Below are 19,808 nucleotides of genomic sequence, written 5' to 3' on the forward strand. Positions count from 1 at the left end.
GATATTCGATTCGATATTCGATATTCGATATGCGAATATTCGATATTCGATCCGAGCGCGGTCGGTGCGATATGAGTACTGAAAACCGACCGACAAACTATGTCAACCACCACCCTTCTAGTTAATGCAATAAGCTTAATAGAAATGACTCAAGATAGAGATCCTGCTAGTATAGCAGAGTTATACAAGCATCTTACCGAGGGCGAGCAACGAGCTCTGGGATTAGAAAAGATGTTGGATGCTTTAGAAGCCAAGATGGATCAATTGCTTGCGGATGCAGAGGCCGAACTTGAGAGTAAGCAAGTTGAAGCTGCAACTAAATCTGATGCTGGAGATGCTGAAACAGAAACAGAAACTAAAACAGAAACTGATAAACAGGACAAGTCTCAGTAGAAGTGAGTATACTACGGTATTGATTTTATTCGTGATATAAACTTTTTATCTAATCTAAGTCTGTCTAATATAGCTTTTTGAGAATGACTTCCGGTTCATTTGTGGGTTCAAAAGGGTTAATAGGTAATCGAGGGTTTATAACATGATGTTTATCCGGTTCAAGTTCATCATTATTGAGTTCTGGAATATTTATTTTAGCTGATTTCCCTCCTTCTAACCACCATTTATTAATTTCTGAACTTGGAGCTGGTAATGCTTGACGATCATCATCTAATAAAAATGAAAAATCCGATCCAAAAATGAATTTTTCATTTCCTGGTTCCTTTTTATATTCAGCATAAAATTTCGAACTTAATTCTGACATTTTTTGTTTATCAATTGTTGTTACTTTTATCTTAAATTGTCCATAAACAGGTCGATGATCAGAAAACATTATATCTCTTACACATCCATAATTAATTGGTTTAACAACTCGAGATAAATATAAGATTCTATCTGTCCAAGCAGGTACTCTTTGCTTTTCACTGGTATCATATTCATGAGATCCATTATTAAATTTGTAAGTTGGAGGAAAATTAATTTCCAGTTCAGCAAAATATGGGAAACTTTCTCCATTAGCCATTTCTAAATTTAATTGATCAAATTCAAATAATTTATTATAATTCTTTTCTTCAATTAATTCAATAACATTTTTATATGGTAAAGATATTCTATAATTAAAATCTCCTAACCATATAACAACATCATGATTTCTAATTTTTCGATTTTTTGAAAATGTTATATTTTTCATAATACTTTTATAATTATGATGTCTTTCATCAACATTATTAAATCCAGCTGCAAGATGAGAAGTTACAAAACAAAAACTAGTTGTACCATATTTAAAACTTACAGCTGTTGCACCTTTATTAGCACTTATACCTCCAAATCCTGTCTTTTTAAGTGAACCTTCTACATAACTAATTTTATTAAGATCAGATTCTTTAATAAATACTAAATGAGCAATTCCACCAATTTGTCCATTCCACATGGATACATATTTAGAATTTTGGGGTGAATATTGATTTAAACATTTTAAAATATTTCTTTCCCATGAAGTTAAATTAGATGCATCAGTATTAATCATTTGTGATGCATTTAATTGAACAATTTCTTGAAATCCTACAAATACTAAATTATAATCTTGATCTTTAACATTTGATGGATATAACCAATCTTTTAAATCTCCTTCATAATTTATACCATTAACATTAAATGTTGCAGCAAATAAACTAATTTCACCTTCTGAACTATAATATTGAGATTCTTTGGCTAACTTTTTAGATACATAATCATGAATTGGATTTAAAATACTTATATTAATTTGTTCTTCCATCTTTCCTAATAATTTTAACATTCCTGAAGTGGTTGGTTTAATATCCATAAAATATTTCTTACTTATTTGTGATTTAACTGATGATGCTGCCTTTGTTGTCATTGATCTTGAAGTATTTAATTTATTTGATGTTGAAATATAATCTTCAGTAATTTTAGATATTTGTTCATCATTATTTGCCCATAATTTTGCATGTTTAAATACAACATCTTCTCCAATAGGAATTCTAAATGCTGAAAGAATTAATTCTTGACTTACAACTTTAGATATATAATTGGCTTTTGTAAGACTATCAAATGAATTTATTCGAAATACTGCCAATTGTTTATTAGTAAATTTCCCATCTTCAATATCATATACTGTTGCTTGATATCTATAAATTGAATCTTGTAATACATGATAAATATCTGGTTGAGTTCGATTACTATAACCATACTTTTTCATATTTGACGTAGTTATTGGAAGATAAGTATAACTTAATTTATTTGGTTGAGATTCAGTTAATATACCTTCTTTAATTTCATCATCTCTTGATTTATTTAAAAATTTAATATGTTCTTCATAAGCTTGAGTTAATATTCCCTTATAAGATTTTGGATCTCGAGATATTGCATTTATAATATGAATATGACCAAATTGACGTTCTAATTCTTCAAAATGTTTCTTAAATGCAAATTGAGATGATTCAAATGATCTTCCTAAGAGTACTTTCTTACTTGATAATATATTCTTCTTCATAATTTTACTTTCTAGTTCCCAATATATTGGGACATTTCCTCTTATTATTACATAAGAAAAGCAATATTTGTTTGTATGAACCAAGACTTCTGATTCTGAAAAATTAGATACAGCTCCATCTTCATCACACCCCCATTCTCCAAATAATGGACCATTTTTAAAACATGATTGTTTTGTAATTATAGTTAATTGAGCTCGAGAATCTCCAATAGTTGTATCTAAAGTTTGAGCAAAACCTCTAGTTATTGTTGTTAAAAATCCACAAACATCAAATGAAATTTGTTCATCAGATGTTAAACGATTTCTAAAATCTATAAATTCAGATACCATAAATGAATTCCACATAAATACTCGAAAATAAGGATTATCACCAACTAATCTTGTTTTCATTTTAGAATAAGTAAATCTATGACCAAAATGAGTAGTTATATCAAAAGATTTCAGATAATAAAATGAACCACTCATTAAGAATTTTCGAACTGATGAAGCAGGATATATATGAGGTTTATTACCTTCTCTTGTTGGATCAGGCATATCATCAATTTGTAGATAATGATCATATTCATCACTATTCAAACAATAAAAGTCCACACTAGTAATTCTCATAATTCTATCCCCAATTGAATAAGCAACAGTTTCTTCTCCTGTTATAAATCCAAGATAAGTATTACCCTTTATATATAATAAACCTAAAAATCGAAGTAATTTCTTTCGTTTAGGTGTTATATTAATGAAACTTGCCATATCAAGATAATCCAGTCGTACAAATTCCACTAGTACTTTATTAGAAAGAGTTGAACCATTGGCATTAGAATTAGAATTGGATTTGGATTTGGATTTGGATTTGGAACTTGAACTTCTACCTCCAAGTCGATGAATGGTATGTCTGGATTCATTTGTGAATGTAGGGAATGGATGTCGAACAATTAGTGAATGACCGTTACTTTGAAGTACAAATGCTCTGGTACCAGCATCAAAATGTAGTTCTATAGACTGATCCATACTGTCGGTTAGGGCTATGCTATATACTGAATGGAATATATTCTACTCAATATCCCGATGAATTTTCCGTTATTTCACACCAAAATTCGATATACCTTCGCCTACCGATAGGACCACCTTACCAATGTATAAATATCACTTGTTTGTATAATGTTTATAAGTGTTAATGGAGGATATTTCGTAATATTGATGAAAGCATAGTAGATATTAGTAGTTGGGTAACTCCTGCACATGGAGGAAGCTCACCTGCATATAGAGATATGTTATGGTTATATTTTAGTTGGCCTTGTCTGCAGTACACAGCCGCAGTAACCAAATTAGGTAATATAGTATACAATATAACTGTTTATTAGTAGTAGTCAACTAAAGTAAATACATATAGGGATGAATTAAAAAAGTTAATGTTAATGAAGTGAAATAAGGATTAGCCCTTTTAGTTAGTCAGACCAAATTAATTAGCCTTTTTGGCTTTCTTTTGCTTCAAGTGACTTTCTGGTAACCAGCTTTCATCGAGCTTAGCTGCACCAGTTGAAATTGATGGAGATGATGCCTTTTTAATTTTAGCAGCAGCCACAGGACTAGTACCAGCAAAATATTGTTTACCGTAACTTTCATAACCAAAGTAGATTAAACCTCCAAAAGATGCAATCAAAATTAATTCTAAGAATAATAATTGAGGGTTAAAGAAAGAAATTGGAAAATCAGTAACAGTAACTACTTGACCTCTAATTGGAATAAGTCTAACTTGTTCATCAATAGCAACATATAATTGAGGGTTAATGACATAATTACCTGGAACTAAATTGACAGAAACTTTTTGTTCAAAACTTTCTGATTCACCTGGTCCAAGAGTAATTGGTCCAAGTTGTCCAACAGTAAAATTAGATACAATATCTCCAGTAACTGGATGATTGACTGAACCTCCTACACCAATAATTAAAACTGGGAAATCTTCATCATTCTTAGCAGTATAAAATAAAGATACAGTTTCAGTATTATGAATATCAGCAACATCAGTAGCTTGAACTTCAGGTAATTCCTTTATGGAATAATCAACGAAAAAGTTAATAGTATTAACTCCTCCAACAGGATCTTCTTTATAGGCAGATACCAAAGCTGAACTTGCAGCAATTGCAGTGGCAAACAATGATGAGAACTTCATATCTGACAGTAGTTAAACAGAATTGGAAAGTAATTAGAGACCAGTAGGGCTACAAATTATGGTAAAATGGAGTTTATCAGTGAAAAATTTCGATTTGACACTGTGGACAGGTTGTCGGGAATAGTGTGCAGGAATGGTATCTTGTGACTAGTCATGTGCAATATAGTGTATCCTGCACACAGTATCCAATATGCCGAACCAAAATATTGTATGGACTGATTGATTTTTCACTATGAATAGAGTTAGTTGTAGTGATTCTTAAAGACTGTGACACATTCAAATTGGAGTATATCACTGTAAAACTGCGCTTATGTCATCAGTAACAAGTGGTGGTATGTGTCGTAGTATAAAATGGGTCATGTATGACTCTAGTTTTATACTACGATATCATAGACACCATGTTGTACCACATTCAACTAGTACAGATTTACTATTTATACGACACTATCTGGACCCGTCATATAATATGATTGATGAAGATGGAACTCCATTTGACTTTGAATCGATTGACCAGAAAAGGATTGACGATTTTCGGGTTTCCAGAACCTTAAAGCATTTTAAGAGACGAGTAGAGGATGCACGAGAGAAGAAAGCTACGGCTGAAAGCTTTGTAAAGCATCGACTGAATATTGTTGGAATATTCAATAAGACTTCTGATAATGTGGATTTACTATTTAAGGATCAGAATCATAAAGAGAACTATAAACATATACCGATAACAAGCTATAAAGAAATTCCAGGCCTTGTAAAAGTTGAAAAGTTGGAGTATAATGATGCTTCTATCAAGAGTTCATTAATGTTATTAGCCATTTCACTTATTAATAGTGTATTGGTAGAGTTAAATGTTCGTAAATTACTATTACAAGAAGGTCCACAGGTAAAAACAGCACTTATTAATGATATGTTTATTAACAATATAAGACAACAACAGCAACAACAGAATATCCTCAAATTACTTTCTAATTTGTATGATAAAAGTCAAGGAACTCCTACTGATTTCAAACTATTCTTTAGTCGATTAGATCGGGAAGCTACGTCCAATTTCATTAATGATATTAAAACGTCTGACCATTTCAATTCTATTCGAACATATAGGAATTTGTTTACTTTCTTTAAGAGTTCTCAATACTTGACTTATTATGGTAGTATTAATCAATTTAATGAATCTAAACATAATGTTATAAAGTTTCATAGTACTCGTTTAAACAATGACGAGTATTTGTCGGGATTTAATTCTTCATTTAATCAGTTCAATCAAGATGGTGATCATTTAAATCTTGCTATAGGTATTGCTAGTACATTATTGACTTGTCAAAATGGGATACCCAATATGGTAATCTTTAAATTTTTATTAGATACATTCCATCAAGTTGGGCTCTATAACTTTGAATCTTTGGTACATAACAGTATGTTTGAATATAAACATCAATCACTTGTTCTATCAAAGGCTTTCCCATCATATCAGTCCATGCATTTCCGTCACTTAATTGAAGATACTCCTACCATATTACCATCATTAATTAGATATCAAGTACATCGACAGAATGGTCCATTACTCCGACAATTATTGAGTTTCTTAAATATCAATGAAGTGATATCATATGAGAAGTTGCTTGATAAAACCAAATTAACTTCGATGATTTCTAAATCTATGTATTATAAAAATTATTCCGAAAGGTATATACCCTCCAATACCTTTACCTGCTTAACTCCCTTGTATATAATGCTGCAGGACATTTACGATATAATGAATTCATGTATTTCTATGCACCAGTATCAACACATTGATGCATTATTCAATAAACTAATTCTTCATACTATTAATGATAATACTTCTCGTGTATGTTTAAATGTTTCTAAAGTCAATGAGAATTCATTGATTTTAAATTCTAATTTACCATACCCTGAGATTCATGCTATGATATTCAATAATACAGTTTTTGAAATATTAATTAGAGCAGCTCGATTATCTCAAGATTTAGGTAGAATGATGTGGGTGTTACCCCATTTGGATGAATACTTGAGTGATCCTAATAGATGTCAGACCATTGTTAATGATACCAAACTTACCAAAGAAATATATTCAGCTTTGAAATTGTTTGGATTGGAAGGAAAGTTGAACACTTACGAATCCATGTTTAACTTTGTCATGTAAATAGATGGATATAGATATAGATATAAATATAGCTATATCTATGTGTATATATAACCACTACGTAACATTAATATTAATATCGTTTTATATTAGAAAGGTATAAGTAAAAGTACAAAAATAAAAAGAAAGGTAAAAGCCCAAATCAAATATTAAAAGATTAAAGAAAAAGATATCAAGAAGAAAATAAAGCTATAATAAAAAGTTTATAAGTTAAAGTGTAGTTACAAGAAGAAAGATTAACGGCCGGTATATTTCCTTTCCAAAGGTCTGGTTAAGTTATAACCAATAAAGGAAAAGGCAAAGGCTAATTCGAAACCGATATCTCCACCGTAATCACCAATCTTATGAGCTAATACAGACATATACCATACTTGATTCATACCTATAACAACACCAGCAGCACCACAACAGAATCCGAAAACACCAGCATAACCAATTGGATAAACATCTTTATCATAAAAGTGTTCATAATCGTATGCAGCAAAGTTACCTTTATTCCAGATAAAGTGTTCAGATAATGCGATAGATTGATAAATGGCCAAGTAGTAACCAATTAAATCCATAAAGTTATCCATAACATCAGCAAAATGATAATAAGCTGGAATACAGATAGCTAAAGTAATAAAGTTACCACAAATAGTCCAGAAAATTCTTGGAACTTTAGATAATTTTGACCAAGTAGCTTGAGCAGATAAAGCCATAGAATACATATTTGGAACATTATTAGCAACAGTAGATAAAGCTAATAATACACATAAGAATTGACCAAACCCATGTAAAGAATCTTGAACTAAGATAGCATAGATTAAACCACCAATAGAATTAGAGTTATATAAATCAGCCCAAGCTGGATCAGTATTAATACCTGTAGCACAAGCAGCTCCTAAAATTAAAGTGAATAATAATGGAGTATATAAACCAATAAAGATGGCAAAGAAAATCTTAGTAGAAGAAACATTTCTTGGTTGATAAACGGTATAATCAGAAGCATAAGTAGTCCAACCAGTAGCAAAACCATAAATAGAACCACCAAATGAAAGAACATTACCAGCAGTAGTTTTACCACCTTCCATAGTACCAAATTCAAAGTTACCAGACATGGCCATTCTTGCAATAATAGCAATAAAAGCAACTAAATTTGGAACCCAAGACCATTTTTCATAAAGATGAATAACGTGATAACCAAAGAAAGTAACTAAAATAGTACAAATGATTAAAATTAAACATCCAGCCCATGGAGGACAAGCACCATTATTAACAATATTTAATAATTGAGCAGAAGACATGATATTAACAGCACCCCAACCAATACAAGCAACCATATTAATAAAGGAGAAAATTCTCATAGCATAATCACCAACTAAGAATTTAGAAAGGATCATTTGTCTTAAACCTAATTTAGGACCAAAGATAGAAAAGAAAGCAACAGGTACAACCCCAATAAAGGAGAAGAAAATAATAGTAAGGGTTGCTTGCCAGAAACTTAATCCGAAAACAGTAATACCAAGAGCTCCTAATGCAAAAGTTGCAATAACTAAATTGGCAGATAACCACATAGTTAACACATTAATGATTGAAGTTTCAGTTTTTTCTTCATCAGTAACTAATTCAATACCTTTAGTTTCAGCATTTAATTTAGCAGCTAAACGATTAATAAAATTAATATCTTTAGCAGTAGCAACTTCAGCTTCATCAGAATGTCCACCTTCAAGAGATTTTTCAAAAGAGTCGGCACTCTTCTTTTCAGTCACAAATTGTTGTTTTTCAGTATCTTCGTAACTCATTGTAATTGTAAACTTGTGAATTTATGCAATTTAATATTGGGTTATTATTTTTATTTTGTTTATTCGATGAGGATGGTAGAATACACTTTAGTTATTTTTTAATTAATAAAGTGTGAGGATATGATGTTTACAGTAACGTAAGTAGGTTGGTTATACGTTCCCAATGGGTGTAATTCAAAAGGAATGAGTTATTGGTTGTTAAATGACTGAAGGGGTATAAGAGCTAAAAAAAATTTCAGACAGATAAGGATATGTCTGTTTAAATATATCCAGTTTTCCAGATGGTTGAAAAAGTTCTCTTTTGCAAAAAAAAGATTAAAAAATTAAAAATTAAAAAAATAAAAGAAATGAATAAAAAGAAAGGGCGCTCGTTATTTCCCAGTTGGTTGTGTCAGACAGACAAAAAAAAAGCAATTTGATCTTGCTGTTTAGAGTAACCATTTTTGTCGGCCCCAACCCTTTGCTTTTTGCTTTGATCTTTGCTTTGCTTTGCTTTGCTTACTTTTTGCAGTCAACCACTCTTGCAGATTGAAGTAGATGCAATTTATTCTGACGGAGTTAGTTCGAAAACAGAAGATTACTCAAACTTACGGCAAAAAATAGTGAACACTTACTTAACGTACTTCAAAGGTTAGTTGCTTCACAATGATTATTATTCATTTGTTACTATAAATCTATCAGCTTTGGTTTATTGTACAAGTCTAGTTTACTTTACTTAAATACGATTTATCTTCCCGTATACTTCTTCTCTAATGGTCTGGTTAAATTAAATCCGACAAAAGCAAATGCAAAGGCCAACTCAAATCCAATGTCACCACCGTATTCTCCAATTTTACTAGCCAAAATTGAAGTATACCAAACTTGATTCATACCAACCGCAACACCCACAACTCCACAACAAAATCCAAATATACCAGCGTAACCTTTAGGATAAACTTCCTTATCATAGAAATGCTCATAATCATATACATCAAACCGTCCCTTATTCCAGATAAAATGCTCGGAAAAGGAGATAGCTTCATATATGGCTAAGTAATAGCCAATCATGTGCATGAAGTTTTGCATTACAGCTGCGAAATGGTAATATGCTGGAATACAGATAGCCAATGTAACACAATTTCCAAGGACAGTCCATGCTACTCTTGGTATCTTTGAAAGTTTAGACCAAGTAGCTTGGGCAGAGAGGGCCATTGAATACATATTAGGGATATTGTTTCCAACTGTGGAAAGAGCAAGAAGAACACATAAAAATTGCCCAAATCCGTGTAAAGAATCTTCAACCAAAATAGCATAAAGTAATCCACCTATGGAATTAGTTGTGTATAATTCCGCCCATCTTTTGTCTGTAGTAATACCAGTAGCACAAGCTGAGCCTAAGATAAGAGTGAATAACAAAGGGATCCAAAGACCAAGCATGACTGCAAAGAATATCTTCAAAGCTGGAACATTTCTTGGTTGATAAACTGTATAATCAGCAGCAAATGTTGCCCAACCAGTAGCAAATCCAAATACTGCTCCGCCAAAGGAGAGAACATGACCTGCGGTGGTTGCCCCTCCTACCATGGTTCCCATGGTAAAATTGCCAGACTTTGCCATTCTCACAATGATTGCTATAAAAACACCTAAATTTGGAACCCAAGACCAGTTTTCATAAATGTGAATGACATGATAACCAAAGAAACTAACTAAGATGGTGCACAAGACCAAAATTAAACATCCAGCCCATGGAGGACAAGCACCATTATTGACTATAGAAAGAACCTGGGCTGATGACATGATATTCACTGCACCCCATCCCACACCAGCAACCATATTAATAAATGAGAATATTCTCATTGCATAATCTCCAACTAAGAATTTAGAAAGGATCATTTGTCTTAAACCCAATTTTGGACCAAAAACGGAGTAGGTCGCAACTGGTATGACACCTATTAATGAGAAGAATATTATGACAAGTACTGCTTGAGCAAATGAAAGATTAAATACGGTTATCCCAAGAGCTCCTAAGGAAAAAGTTGCAATAACCAAATTGGCAGAAAACCACATAGACCAAACATTGAAGATTGATGTTTCGGTTTTTTCTTCATCTGTAACGAGTTCAATTCCTTTAGTTTCAGCATTAACCCTGGCAGCTATTTTATTGAATATATTGAGACCATTGACCTTGTTAGATTCTCCTACCAGGATTACTTCATATGACTCATTTTTCAGTCTTTCTTTAGTTAGAGCAATTTCCTTTTCTTGATCGGGCATGATTGACCAAACACCGCAAATAGATCTTGAATTGCCCATGTAAAATAAAATTGATTAACTTAAACGGATTCTCCTCATCTTATATAGGAAAATTTTTTATCGTAAGAGCTTTCAAAGGAGCTCATTGCGGTCTCGGTTGTTAGAGCAAATTCTACTAAGAAACCAAGAGTTTTCATCTGATTGATAGGTCAGCCAAGAAGCAATAAACTTTTGAATATGGAAGTCTTGGCAGATGAGACTTTTACAGAGGAAGTCCGCGGAAGGGTGTAACATTACAATTTTAAACGATGATTTTTGGGAGTGGTCGATAGATAAGAAAATAAGAGTTTAGATTTTGCAGCCATTATATTATATGATAGAATGATTCTTTATAGTAGTAAATTAGCTTATATATGGAACTATATGTACATGCCTACTCTTGGCTAGTACTTAGAGTTATAAACATAAAACATCTAAACATCTAAACCTCAAATAATGTTAAAAGCTCTACAATGTTCACTTCAATAATTTATAGTTTCTCGAGTGCAACTTTCAGTTCGTGATACTTTGAAGTATACCACTTAACACCAATACCCTCAATCAGACATTTCATTGAGCATACGACCAATGTAAGTTTTTGTCTGATTGAAACTAGGCTGAGAAAAAAAGTAAAAATTAATTTCAACGAATAGATAACGCACAAAAAAAAAAAGAAAATAAAAATCGCCTTAACGTATTAGAAGAAGAAAATGAAAAATGCCCCGCGGAGTCTCCAGATCAAAAACTAAAGGAAGTTTAACTAGTAAAGAGACTGTTAATAGTAATAGTGATATTAATAGTAGCGAAAAATGCCAAGAACGAGAATTATCCGAGTTTATGATTTATTGCCATTGATATGAATGGATTCCCTGATAAGAACAAACAAACTAAGTATAACTCGAGCATTTTGTAACATAGTGTGTCTAGTAAAGGGTTAGTCTTCTTTATAATTGTACAGCTAACAATACCTAAAGTAAGCCGCTGTTCACAATTGCTATGATGAATTACTTAGTGGGAGGGGAGTAAAATATCCCAATTGAAAATTGAACTCTTATCTAATATAATTTTATTAATAAATTTTAAATAATAAGGATCGTATATAGGTTTGCAATTACAATTCAATTTAAACACATCTAATTATAACTTTATACACCCCCACTATATTACATTATTGTAAATCTCTTGGTATACGTTTCATAAGAGTCTTTCCATCGGAATCATTTTGGTTCAACACATTAGCTAAGATATGGCTAATTGAATAGGTTCCTTTCATTAAGAAAACATCCATGCATCAGTACATTACCATTTTCAAGTGCTTATCTCTGCTAGTGTCAAGCGGATCTTCACTGAAAAGAGAAATATGGAACGGCTCTTTTTTTTTAATAGCTCTCTCTTCAGAACAGTGAAATTCTACCGCTTAAAGAAACAGCAGGAGCTCATCTATTACATCTGGATAAATCATCACAGGGGCTTTTCAGGAGGACTGATGTCAATTGCATACTTTCGTAAACTCTTAAGAAATCATGAACAAGTGTCTGAAAATAAAACAACGAAGGGACGGCCCTTGAACTTACACACGCTAAAAATAATAATTGTTAAATAATTCAATTTACGTTTAATTACTTTCTTCGCTAGTTGAATTGTTCGTATTACACTAAAATGCAAAAGTCAATTAATACCTTTATTTACTTGTTTGTGAAAGATACGTCCATTGATTTAGGTGGTTTTCAAGATGGGTTATATGCAGAAAATCTGCACTGGTCGATTGAAAAATGTCTGATTTATTTTTTTTTATTCTTTCATTCTTTCCTTTTTTGAAATTAATTTAATTTAATTTCGGTTTTATTTTTTTCCGTTTGACTTCTTATCAGTTGCAATTAATTAGATCATCGCCAAACCAATTTCTTTCTCCCTATAATATAATTATAATAATGAGGAGAAGATGACACTTTATAAATCAGACCTAACAATTACTTCTACCCAATAAGATCTCCGCATTCTAATTATTTTCATAGAATCTCCAATACAATTGACCTACTTTTTAGCTGGTAGCATCATCCTCTCGATCATCATTCGGGAACCTAATTTAATTTTCGCTTTTGTACACCCTAAGAAGTCAAACCATATTTGTAAATTACCGTCGGACAATCATCTCCTTCACTAATTATTTCTGTTTCTCTCTCTGTTTCTTTCTCTCGTGCATATCCCTAACAGTCATACAGACATACAGACATACAGCCATCATGCTGTACTGACCATCCTATTGTGACTTCGCTTGCACAGCGTGTATGCCCGCTCGTTAATGCCCTTTTCACATATGTACTCAAATTCCACTACAAAAGTGCCTCGCCATTTATTGTCTTTCGATGGTACGGCTCATTTTGACAAACTAAACTTGCAGATGTACCTGTACGACGTATAAAGGTTATTCATCGCGTGATACTCTTTCGCTTAAAAAACCTTAATACTACATTTGTACGTTTTTAAAAAGATATTTATATTATGTATTTTGGAGATATATAACCATAACTTTTTTTTGATTTTTAAACTCAATAATTAATCTAAATTTAATTTAATAATAGCATAAACAGAATTGAAAACAAACTAAAATATACAAATAATCACCAGAAATTCCCATCAACTATGGTTGGATACCATTAGCCAACAACATTTCTCTCAATCTTAAAACTTCTTGTTCTAATCTTGTTCTATCATCAATTAAACCTTCAACCTTGATTTCCAATTGAGTCATACGTTCCATCTTACGAGCACGAGAACGACGAGCAGCCTCAGTGTTCTTAGCTCTCTTCAATGCAATTGGATCATCACTGGTTGGTAATTCAATTGGTTGTAAAGGTTGACTTCTTTGCTTCTTTGAGTAAGTCACACATCCTAAATGGTCAACCTTCTTAGAACCAGAATCTAATAATGGAGTAGGTAATGTTGATGATGGGTTTGGAGTAATTAATTGAGTATTCTTATGAGGAGTAAATTCAAATGATTCTTCGACTTCGCTATACATTCTCTTACGAGAACCAGAGACAGCAGGAGCACTCGTCATTGAAGAAGCATCATCACCTGATGGTGCTAAATCAAACAAGTCAACTAAATCATCTTTTTGAACAACCTCATTCTCGATTTCTTCGTCTTCTCTATTATTAACATTGTCGACAAATGAGATGATGGGCTCAATGTCATCCTGAGAGATAGATCCTGAATTAACAGGAACTTCTCCAAATAAGGAGATCCAATCCTCCTTCAGGTTGACTTTGGAACCGTCGACAATGAAATCTAATTCATCAAACATAGGAGTAGAGTCGGCATCGGGACCATTGACATCATCCAAGTTTGTGCTGAATACAGATTCCAACACAGATGAATGAATTTCAATGAATGGATTGTTAGTCTCAGACTTCAATCCGGCCAAATCTTCTAATTCTGAAAGAACATCGTTCTTGGAATCAGAGTTGGCATTATTAATAGTAGTAGTAGAAGAGGCACCCATGAATACGTCATCAGACAAATTCATAGTGTTCTTCAAATTAGCAGTAGTAGCGGTAGCAGCGGACATTTTGATTATATTATTAGAAACAATTAATAATTAATAAAATTTAATAGTAAGCAGTAGGGTAAGTAATTAACTTTCTTTCGTTCTTTTTCAATAATTTGATTTAGACAGATAGACTGTAGTGAGTAGTAACTCAAGGAATTAATTTATAAAATTTACGACAACATGATTGATAGTATAATTTGTAAACAACAACGTAGGTTTTGTTTTACTTGATTGATAGTTATTTATTTTATTTTAATATAATAATAATAAATAAGACGACTTTTTAAAACACAATAATTTAGGAAAATGTATTAAAACAATTTAATTTAAGCACACATCTTGGAGATTAGATTTCTAGGACTAATAAGGAATAATAAAATAATAATAAGATGTAAAGATTGTGTTTGTTGTTGTTAATTAAGAAGAAAAGAAAAAGTTTTCATTTACGACATAATTTCAAATGGGGGGATTTTTCAGTATTCTTATACAAAAATGAGAAAACAGGCGGTGAAAAATTTTTCTGGATCAACATTCTGAGAATTACTGAGAATTACAGACATTTTAGCCGTTCCTAGTACCAAAAATAGTAATTGTCAGACTGCGCTTATTAATCATTTGGTATTCCCCTCGTTTTTCTAATCTTTTGTTGCCTAATTGGGACACAGACAATTTTCTGGGTCCAACACGACATTTGTCCTCAGTACGTACCTCTCTTAACTATGGGAGAAAACACACGAATTTTGAAATCTATGACTCATCCTTGTCTGAGATTAGATTGTGTACAATAACCACATGGCTGCGCAATTAAATAGGGGAAGTTAATGTTAGCATAGATTGGATGCAATTGGCTCAATTGATTCAATTGAAGCATTATGGAATCCAGCAGAATTCAAAAGAATTCAGTGACTGCTTTTGAATACCAGAATTAATTATTTAAATCTGTGCTGGTCTCTCCGGTTAAGGCCCGCTAGGGCTACAGTAGCGGAAAAAAAGTTAAGCGCCCATTGCCTAATTAGGAAAGTCAAAATTGCAAAAAATTTTAGTTAGTGTATTACTCTACTTAAATTTTAACCATTTAGGAGTCTTACGACTACTACTATTACCATCTTTTTCATCAGTATTACTATTACTATTACTATTACTTGTTTCATTAGATTTATTAGTTCTAGTACTGATATCACCTGGTAACTCTTTTCTATGATTTTCTAACATAACTTCCGGTAACTCATCAGAATGCTTAATTTCACCAATCTTACCTTGATCAATATATGGTCCATTACCATTACCATTACCATCGACCAATTCCCATATTAAACTGATCTGTTCACTTTGAAACTCTTTCATATCAACCAATTTCAAATTATTATTGGAAAAATTAATATCAATCTTCAGAAATGGTGGATAACTCAATTTCAAATTATATGCTTTATTAATATACTCAATATGTAATAATTCATCAATCTTATGAACCAATTGACCATATTTGAGGGATTCTACATCATTTATAAAATTCAATTGAAGAATATTACGGTCTGGGAATCGAACCCGAATTAAATATTTGGTAGGTCTTTTCCGTTCTAGTGGTTTCTTTCTAATAGCTGACTTCTGAATTATCTTTTGGTATGTCATGGCTTGATTAACAGTCATCTCATAATCCTCTTCTGGATTATCATATGTAGCAGTTCGATCGTTGGGCACATACAATAGTGGAGTTTCTTTGACTTCTGGTTGGTTGAAAACGTATCCATTGTCATCCTCAACTACGGTTTTGGCTACGTTGGATTTGGAGACTACTGGTTGGTAATCGATATCCTGATCAACTATATGTGATTGCTGTTCTTGTATACTCAGTTCTTCTTGAGTTTGTTGCCTCTTCAATTCATCTTCAGCCTGTTGTCTCTTCAATTCCTTCCTTGCTTGCTCACGCTCTAATTCTTCTTGCTCTTTAGCTTTTCTATTTCTTTCAGCTTGCTGTTGCAATTGTAAACGAATTATTTCTTGTTGTTCCTCATTCTTACGCTTCTTATCTTCACTACCATTACCATAACTTAATCGAATCACTAAACTTGTTACATTTGAGCCTACTACTGAAGATAACTTAACTGCATCAAATTGGTCGGATTCATAATTTAAATTCAATATGGATAATTGCAATTGTGCTCCTGATTGTCCCAAGACTTCACCAGGATACTTTTCTTCAAACAGTGTTAATAATTGAGATAATGTGACTTGATTAGATACTTTATGTATAAATGATTTGGTTTCTCCACGTCCACCGGCCACACTAGCAATCAATTTTATATTAATATCAATAGATTTCTCAAGGCCATTTTGTGAATCTCCAGCTTCAATTTTAGTAACTTTCAATACAAGTTTAGTATTATTATATAATGAAGTCAATCGGATGGGTAAAGCCGTATCCAATGCCTTGTCATTATGGTATAATTTCCCATCATACTTTTTATCATTTATCTTAAATGTGGTTAAAGAAGCATTGATAAGTTGTTGAATGGTATTGGTCTTCGTTACCGTCACCTTCTTAGTCACAGTGTTATATACTACGTTGAACGTAATGGAAGACATTGTGATTATCGTTACTTATATATATATATATATATTACTAGTTAATTCATATCAATATAAATTTATTTTGCCTTCAGTGGTGGTTGCTCGATCACATGATAAATTGATCGTGATGCATACATACATATAAAAAATAAAACCGGTATCCCGATTCTACTAATGTGTGACCTTCCCTTACAAATTTTTTTCTTCCCCTATACAATATAAAACGACCCCCAAATCACTTGTCTTGTTTGTGCTATCAGCTCATTCTGTACTCATTATAATTAGACTCAATTAGTGTAACATTCACTACATACTTAATACCTAATACTAATTCTCAATCCTTAATAGTCAAACATGTGTTATTGTCTTTCCGATTGCATACTTATAATTCTTTCCATCTTATTCCCTCCCTTACCAGTATGGATCAGAAGAGGGATTTGTTCTGCTGATTCATTTATTAATATCTTATTATCGATCTTAGGTTATTTACCTGGGTTGATTCATTCATGGTATATCATTGCTAAATATCCTCCTTATCATCAGGGTACTAAGGTATACTATGTATACAGAAATGATATTGAGGCGCAAGTACCTCGTGATCAACATGTTCATCATCATCATCACTGTGATGCATCTCAAGAAACTCCAATAAGAAGTCAACCAGGATCTATTCAAACTCCAGCAGCTAACTATGGTGCTATTTCTGAAGGTTCATCATCAAATGCCAATGGTACTAATGCTCCACCTGCTTACACTGAATTCGATAACAAGACTCAACATTAAACGTGATTGCTTTGCGATCTGCTTTCATCCATCCTAGGGACTTTTCTTCTTCATAATTTGGTATTGTCATCGTTAATTGTTATTCCTCCATAGATTTATTTAATTTTTTTTATTTCATTTTCATTTTAATTTTACTTCTTTCTATACATCCCTAATTATAATATTAATTATAATACTCAATTGCAGCCAGCGCTCTAATCAAGCCACATAAATAATTTGTAGAAAATTTTATAGAGTTTATACGGTATTAATGTTATTAATACTAGTAATAATATACCTTCGTATAAATTACCGCTTTCGGACATTAAAGCACATGTCACAAGATCCACACCGCACTATCTTACCCCGATAACCCTAATTTATCATATAAAACTCCCTATAAACCCTAATTAATTAACTTATTTCAATTTATAGATTACGAGGTATCATTGTGTTCAGTAACTGCTTATCCGAAAATGTCTACTGCTCCATTAATGGAAAGAAAGGATCGATCTACATCGACTTCCTCCTACTCATCCCTCAGTCTGAATCATAGTCTTCATTCTACAAAATCGACCGTTTCAACCAAAGCCCTGTCGGTAAAATCCATACCTGTATCGGCTTCAATTAAAGATTGGTGGGCAAGTTCTTCACAACTTTCTAAACATCCTACAAGACTTAGTATATCTGAAGATATTTCTACTTCTACTTATACTTCTCAAGATGAATCTATCAGAACAGCTATGCTTAAGAATCGAATAATTGAGTATGAATTATTCAGAGCTATTTTATCTAATGATGTTTATGTTCTTCATCCCAATTTATCTGCTTCAGATCGTGAACAGGAGTGGAATTCTCATCCTATAGTGGCCAAATTCCTTGATACAACTGTTAATACTAATAGACTATATGGAAATTTTGTCATTCATGAACTTTATCTAGAGAATAATACTGATAAATCAGTACCAGAAACTCATATAGTTATTATTCATGGGTTTATGGCAGCATTGGGATATTTCCTTAAGAATGTCGAAGCTCTAATAAAATCAAAACCAGGTGTACGTCTTCATGTTATTGACTTACCAGGATTTGGGAACTCATCTCGGCCACAATTCCCAACTGAATTTCTTAATGAACCACCAACAACTCATGCTAAAATAAATCAAATTATTGACGTAGAAAATTGGTTTATTGATCAAATAGAAAATTGGCGTATTAAGAGAAATATTCCTAGTTTTAAACTTATTGGTCATTCTATGGGTGCATATCTTTCAAGTTGTTATCTTATGAAATATAATAATGGTTTGACCAATAACATAGTCGAGGAATTTATTGTGGTTAGTCCCATGGGGACAGAATCGAGTTCCAATAGTTTAATTAGTGATAAGAAATATGAATTTAATACTCATGAAGCTGCTGGTGATCCATTTCAGGAATTAGATGTTTTCCATAGTAATTCTGCAATTGAAGAGTTATGGAATGAATTAGGAAGACCTAAATTTCCTCAAAATTCAGTGTTAAGGACATTATGGAGATTTCATGTTTCTCCATTCCAGGTATTACAATACTTTGGACCTTTCTATTCAAAAATCTTATCTTATTGGTCATTCCGAAGATTTAGGAATCTTAAGAGTAATAACAAAGATATTATTGAACTTGACGAAGATGAAGAACAACCCATAGATGCTGAATTAATCTTAAAACTTCATAATTACTCATATTCAATTTTTAATCAATATACTGGATCTGGAGAATTAGCCATCACTAAATTTATTAGTTGTGAAGTATTGGCAAAATTGCCATTAGGAGATCGAGGATTTGTAGATTACTTAACCAAAAATAAAGTCAAGACTCTTTGGCTTTATGGAGATAAAGATTGGATGAATCTGAAAGGGGGAAAATACATTGCTGATAAGTTAAAATCTATAGATCCCCAAATTGCTGAATTCAAAATCATTGATAATGCTGGACATCATATCTATTTGGATAATCCCGATAGATTTAATAAAGAGGCAATAAACTACTTTAATTTGTTATAGAGACTA

At 32.2% G+C, this 19,808-nt stretch overlaps 10 protein-coding genes across 10 annotated transcripts; 4 read left to right on the plus strand and 6 right to left on the minus strand. All coding sequences in view use genetic code 12, as the record gives it.

Moving 5' to 3' along the window:
* Position 1: 1 nt before the first annotated feature.
* RJT21DRAFT_13262 (uncharacterized protein) lies at positions 2-425 on the plus strand. Its single transcript, XM_064883142.1, has one exon. It carries the CDS (start codon positions 100-102, stop codon positions 391-393), a length of 294 nt encoding a protein of 97 aa, XP_064741295.1. The 5' UTR covers positions 2-99; the 3' UTR covers positions 394-425.
* On the minus strand, positions 426-3,750 carry INP51 (phosphoinositide 5-phosphatase). The gene has a single exon (XM_064883144.1). It carries the CDS (start codon positions 3,506-3,508, stop codon positions 458-460), a length of 3,051 nt encoding a protein of 1,016 aa, XP_064741296.1. The 5' UTR covers positions 3,509-3,750; the 3' UTR covers positions 426-457.
* Positions 3,751-3,833: 83 nt separating this feature from the next.
* Positions 3,834-4,714, minus strand: RJT21DRAFT_137562 (uncharacterized protein). Its single transcript, XM_064883298.1, has one exon. The coding sequence runs from the start codon at positions 4,668-4,670 to the stop codon at positions 3,960-3,962; it is 711 nt and encodes a 236-aa protein (XP_064741297.1). The 5' UTR covers positions 4,671-4,714; the 3' UTR covers positions 3,834-3,959.
* A 211-nt stretch (positions 4,715-4,925) lies between these two features.
* Positions 4,926-6,961, plus strand: RJT21DRAFT_117614 (uncharacterized protein). Its single transcript, XM_064880765.1, has one exon. It carries the CDS (start codon positions 4,981-4,983, stop codon positions 6,823-6,825), a length of 1,845 nt encoding a protein of 614 aa, XP_064741298.1. The 5' UTR covers positions 4,926-4,980; the 3' UTR covers positions 6,826-6,961.
* RJT21DRAFT_13281 (cytosine permease) lies at positions 6,944-8,972 on the minus strand. The gene has a single exon (XM_064883156.1). It carries the CDS (start codon positions 8,607-8,609, stop codon positions 7,062-7,064), a length of 1,548 nt encoding a protein of 515 aa, XP_064741299.1. The 5' UTR covers positions 8,610-8,972; the 3' UTR covers positions 6,944-7,061.
* A 363-nt stretch (positions 8,973-9,335) lies between these two features.
* Positions 9,336-10,862, minus strand: RJT21DRAFT_4529 (cytosine permease; the record flags this gene model as incomplete). The annotated part of the gene is made up of 1 exon (XM_064884631.1): positions 9,336-10,862. The coding sequence occupies one exon, from the start codon at positions 10,860-10,862 to the stop codon at positions 9,336-9,338; it is 1,527 nt and encodes a 508-aa protein (XP_064741300.1).
* Positions 10,863-13,521: 2,659 nt separating this feature from the next.
* On the minus strand, positions 13,522-14,451 carry GCN4 (amino acid starvation-responsive transcription factor; the record flags this gene model as incomplete). Its single annotated transcript, XM_064880017.1, has 1 exon — positions 13,522-14,451. The coding sequence occupies one exon, from the start codon at positions 14,449-14,451 to the stop codon at positions 13,522-13,524; it is 930 nt and encodes a 309-aa protein (XP_064741301.1).
* A 1,038-nt stretch (positions 14,452-15,489) lies between these two features.
* Positions 15,490-17,016, minus strand: RJT21DRAFT_111683 (uncharacterized protein; the record flags this gene model as incomplete). Its single annotated transcript, XM_064880018.1, has 1 exon — positions 15,490-17,016. The coding sequence occupies one exon, from the start codon at positions 17,014-17,016 to the stop codon at positions 15,490-15,492; it is 1,527 nt and encodes a 508-aa protein (XP_064741302.1).
* Positions 17,017-17,086: 70 nt separating this feature from the next.
* RJT21DRAFT_13333 (uncharacterized protein) lies at positions 17,087-18,011 on the plus strand. Its single transcript, XM_064883188.1, has one exon. The coding sequence runs from the start codon at positions 17,356-17,358 to the stop codon at positions 17,782-17,784; it is 429 nt and encodes a 142-aa protein (XP_064741303.1). The 5' UTR covers positions 17,087-17,355; the 3' UTR covers positions 17,785-18,011.
* Positions 18,012-18,506: 495 nt separating this feature from the next.
* RJT21DRAFT_81033 (uncharacterized protein) lies at positions 18,507-19,802 on the plus strand (the record flags this gene model as incomplete). Its single annotated transcript, XM_064885273.1, has 2 exons — positions 18,507-19,395; positions 19,447-19,802. The coding sequence occupies 2 exons, from the start codon at positions 18,507-18,509 to the stop codon at positions 19,800-19,802; spliced, it is 1,245 nt and encodes a 414-aa protein (XP_064741304.1).
* Between the last annotated feature and the right edge of the window lie 6 nt (positions 19,803-19,808).

This window comes from Scheffersomyces amazonensis, assembly GCF_036850825.1.
Source record: "Scheffersomyces amazonensis strain UFMG-HMD-26.3 chromosome Unknown RJT21scaffold_1, whole genome shotgun sequence".
Classification (NCBI taxonomy): Eukaryota; Fungi; Ascomycota; class Pichiomycetes; order Serinales; family Debaryomycetaceae; genus Scheffersomyces; species Scheffersomyces amazonensis.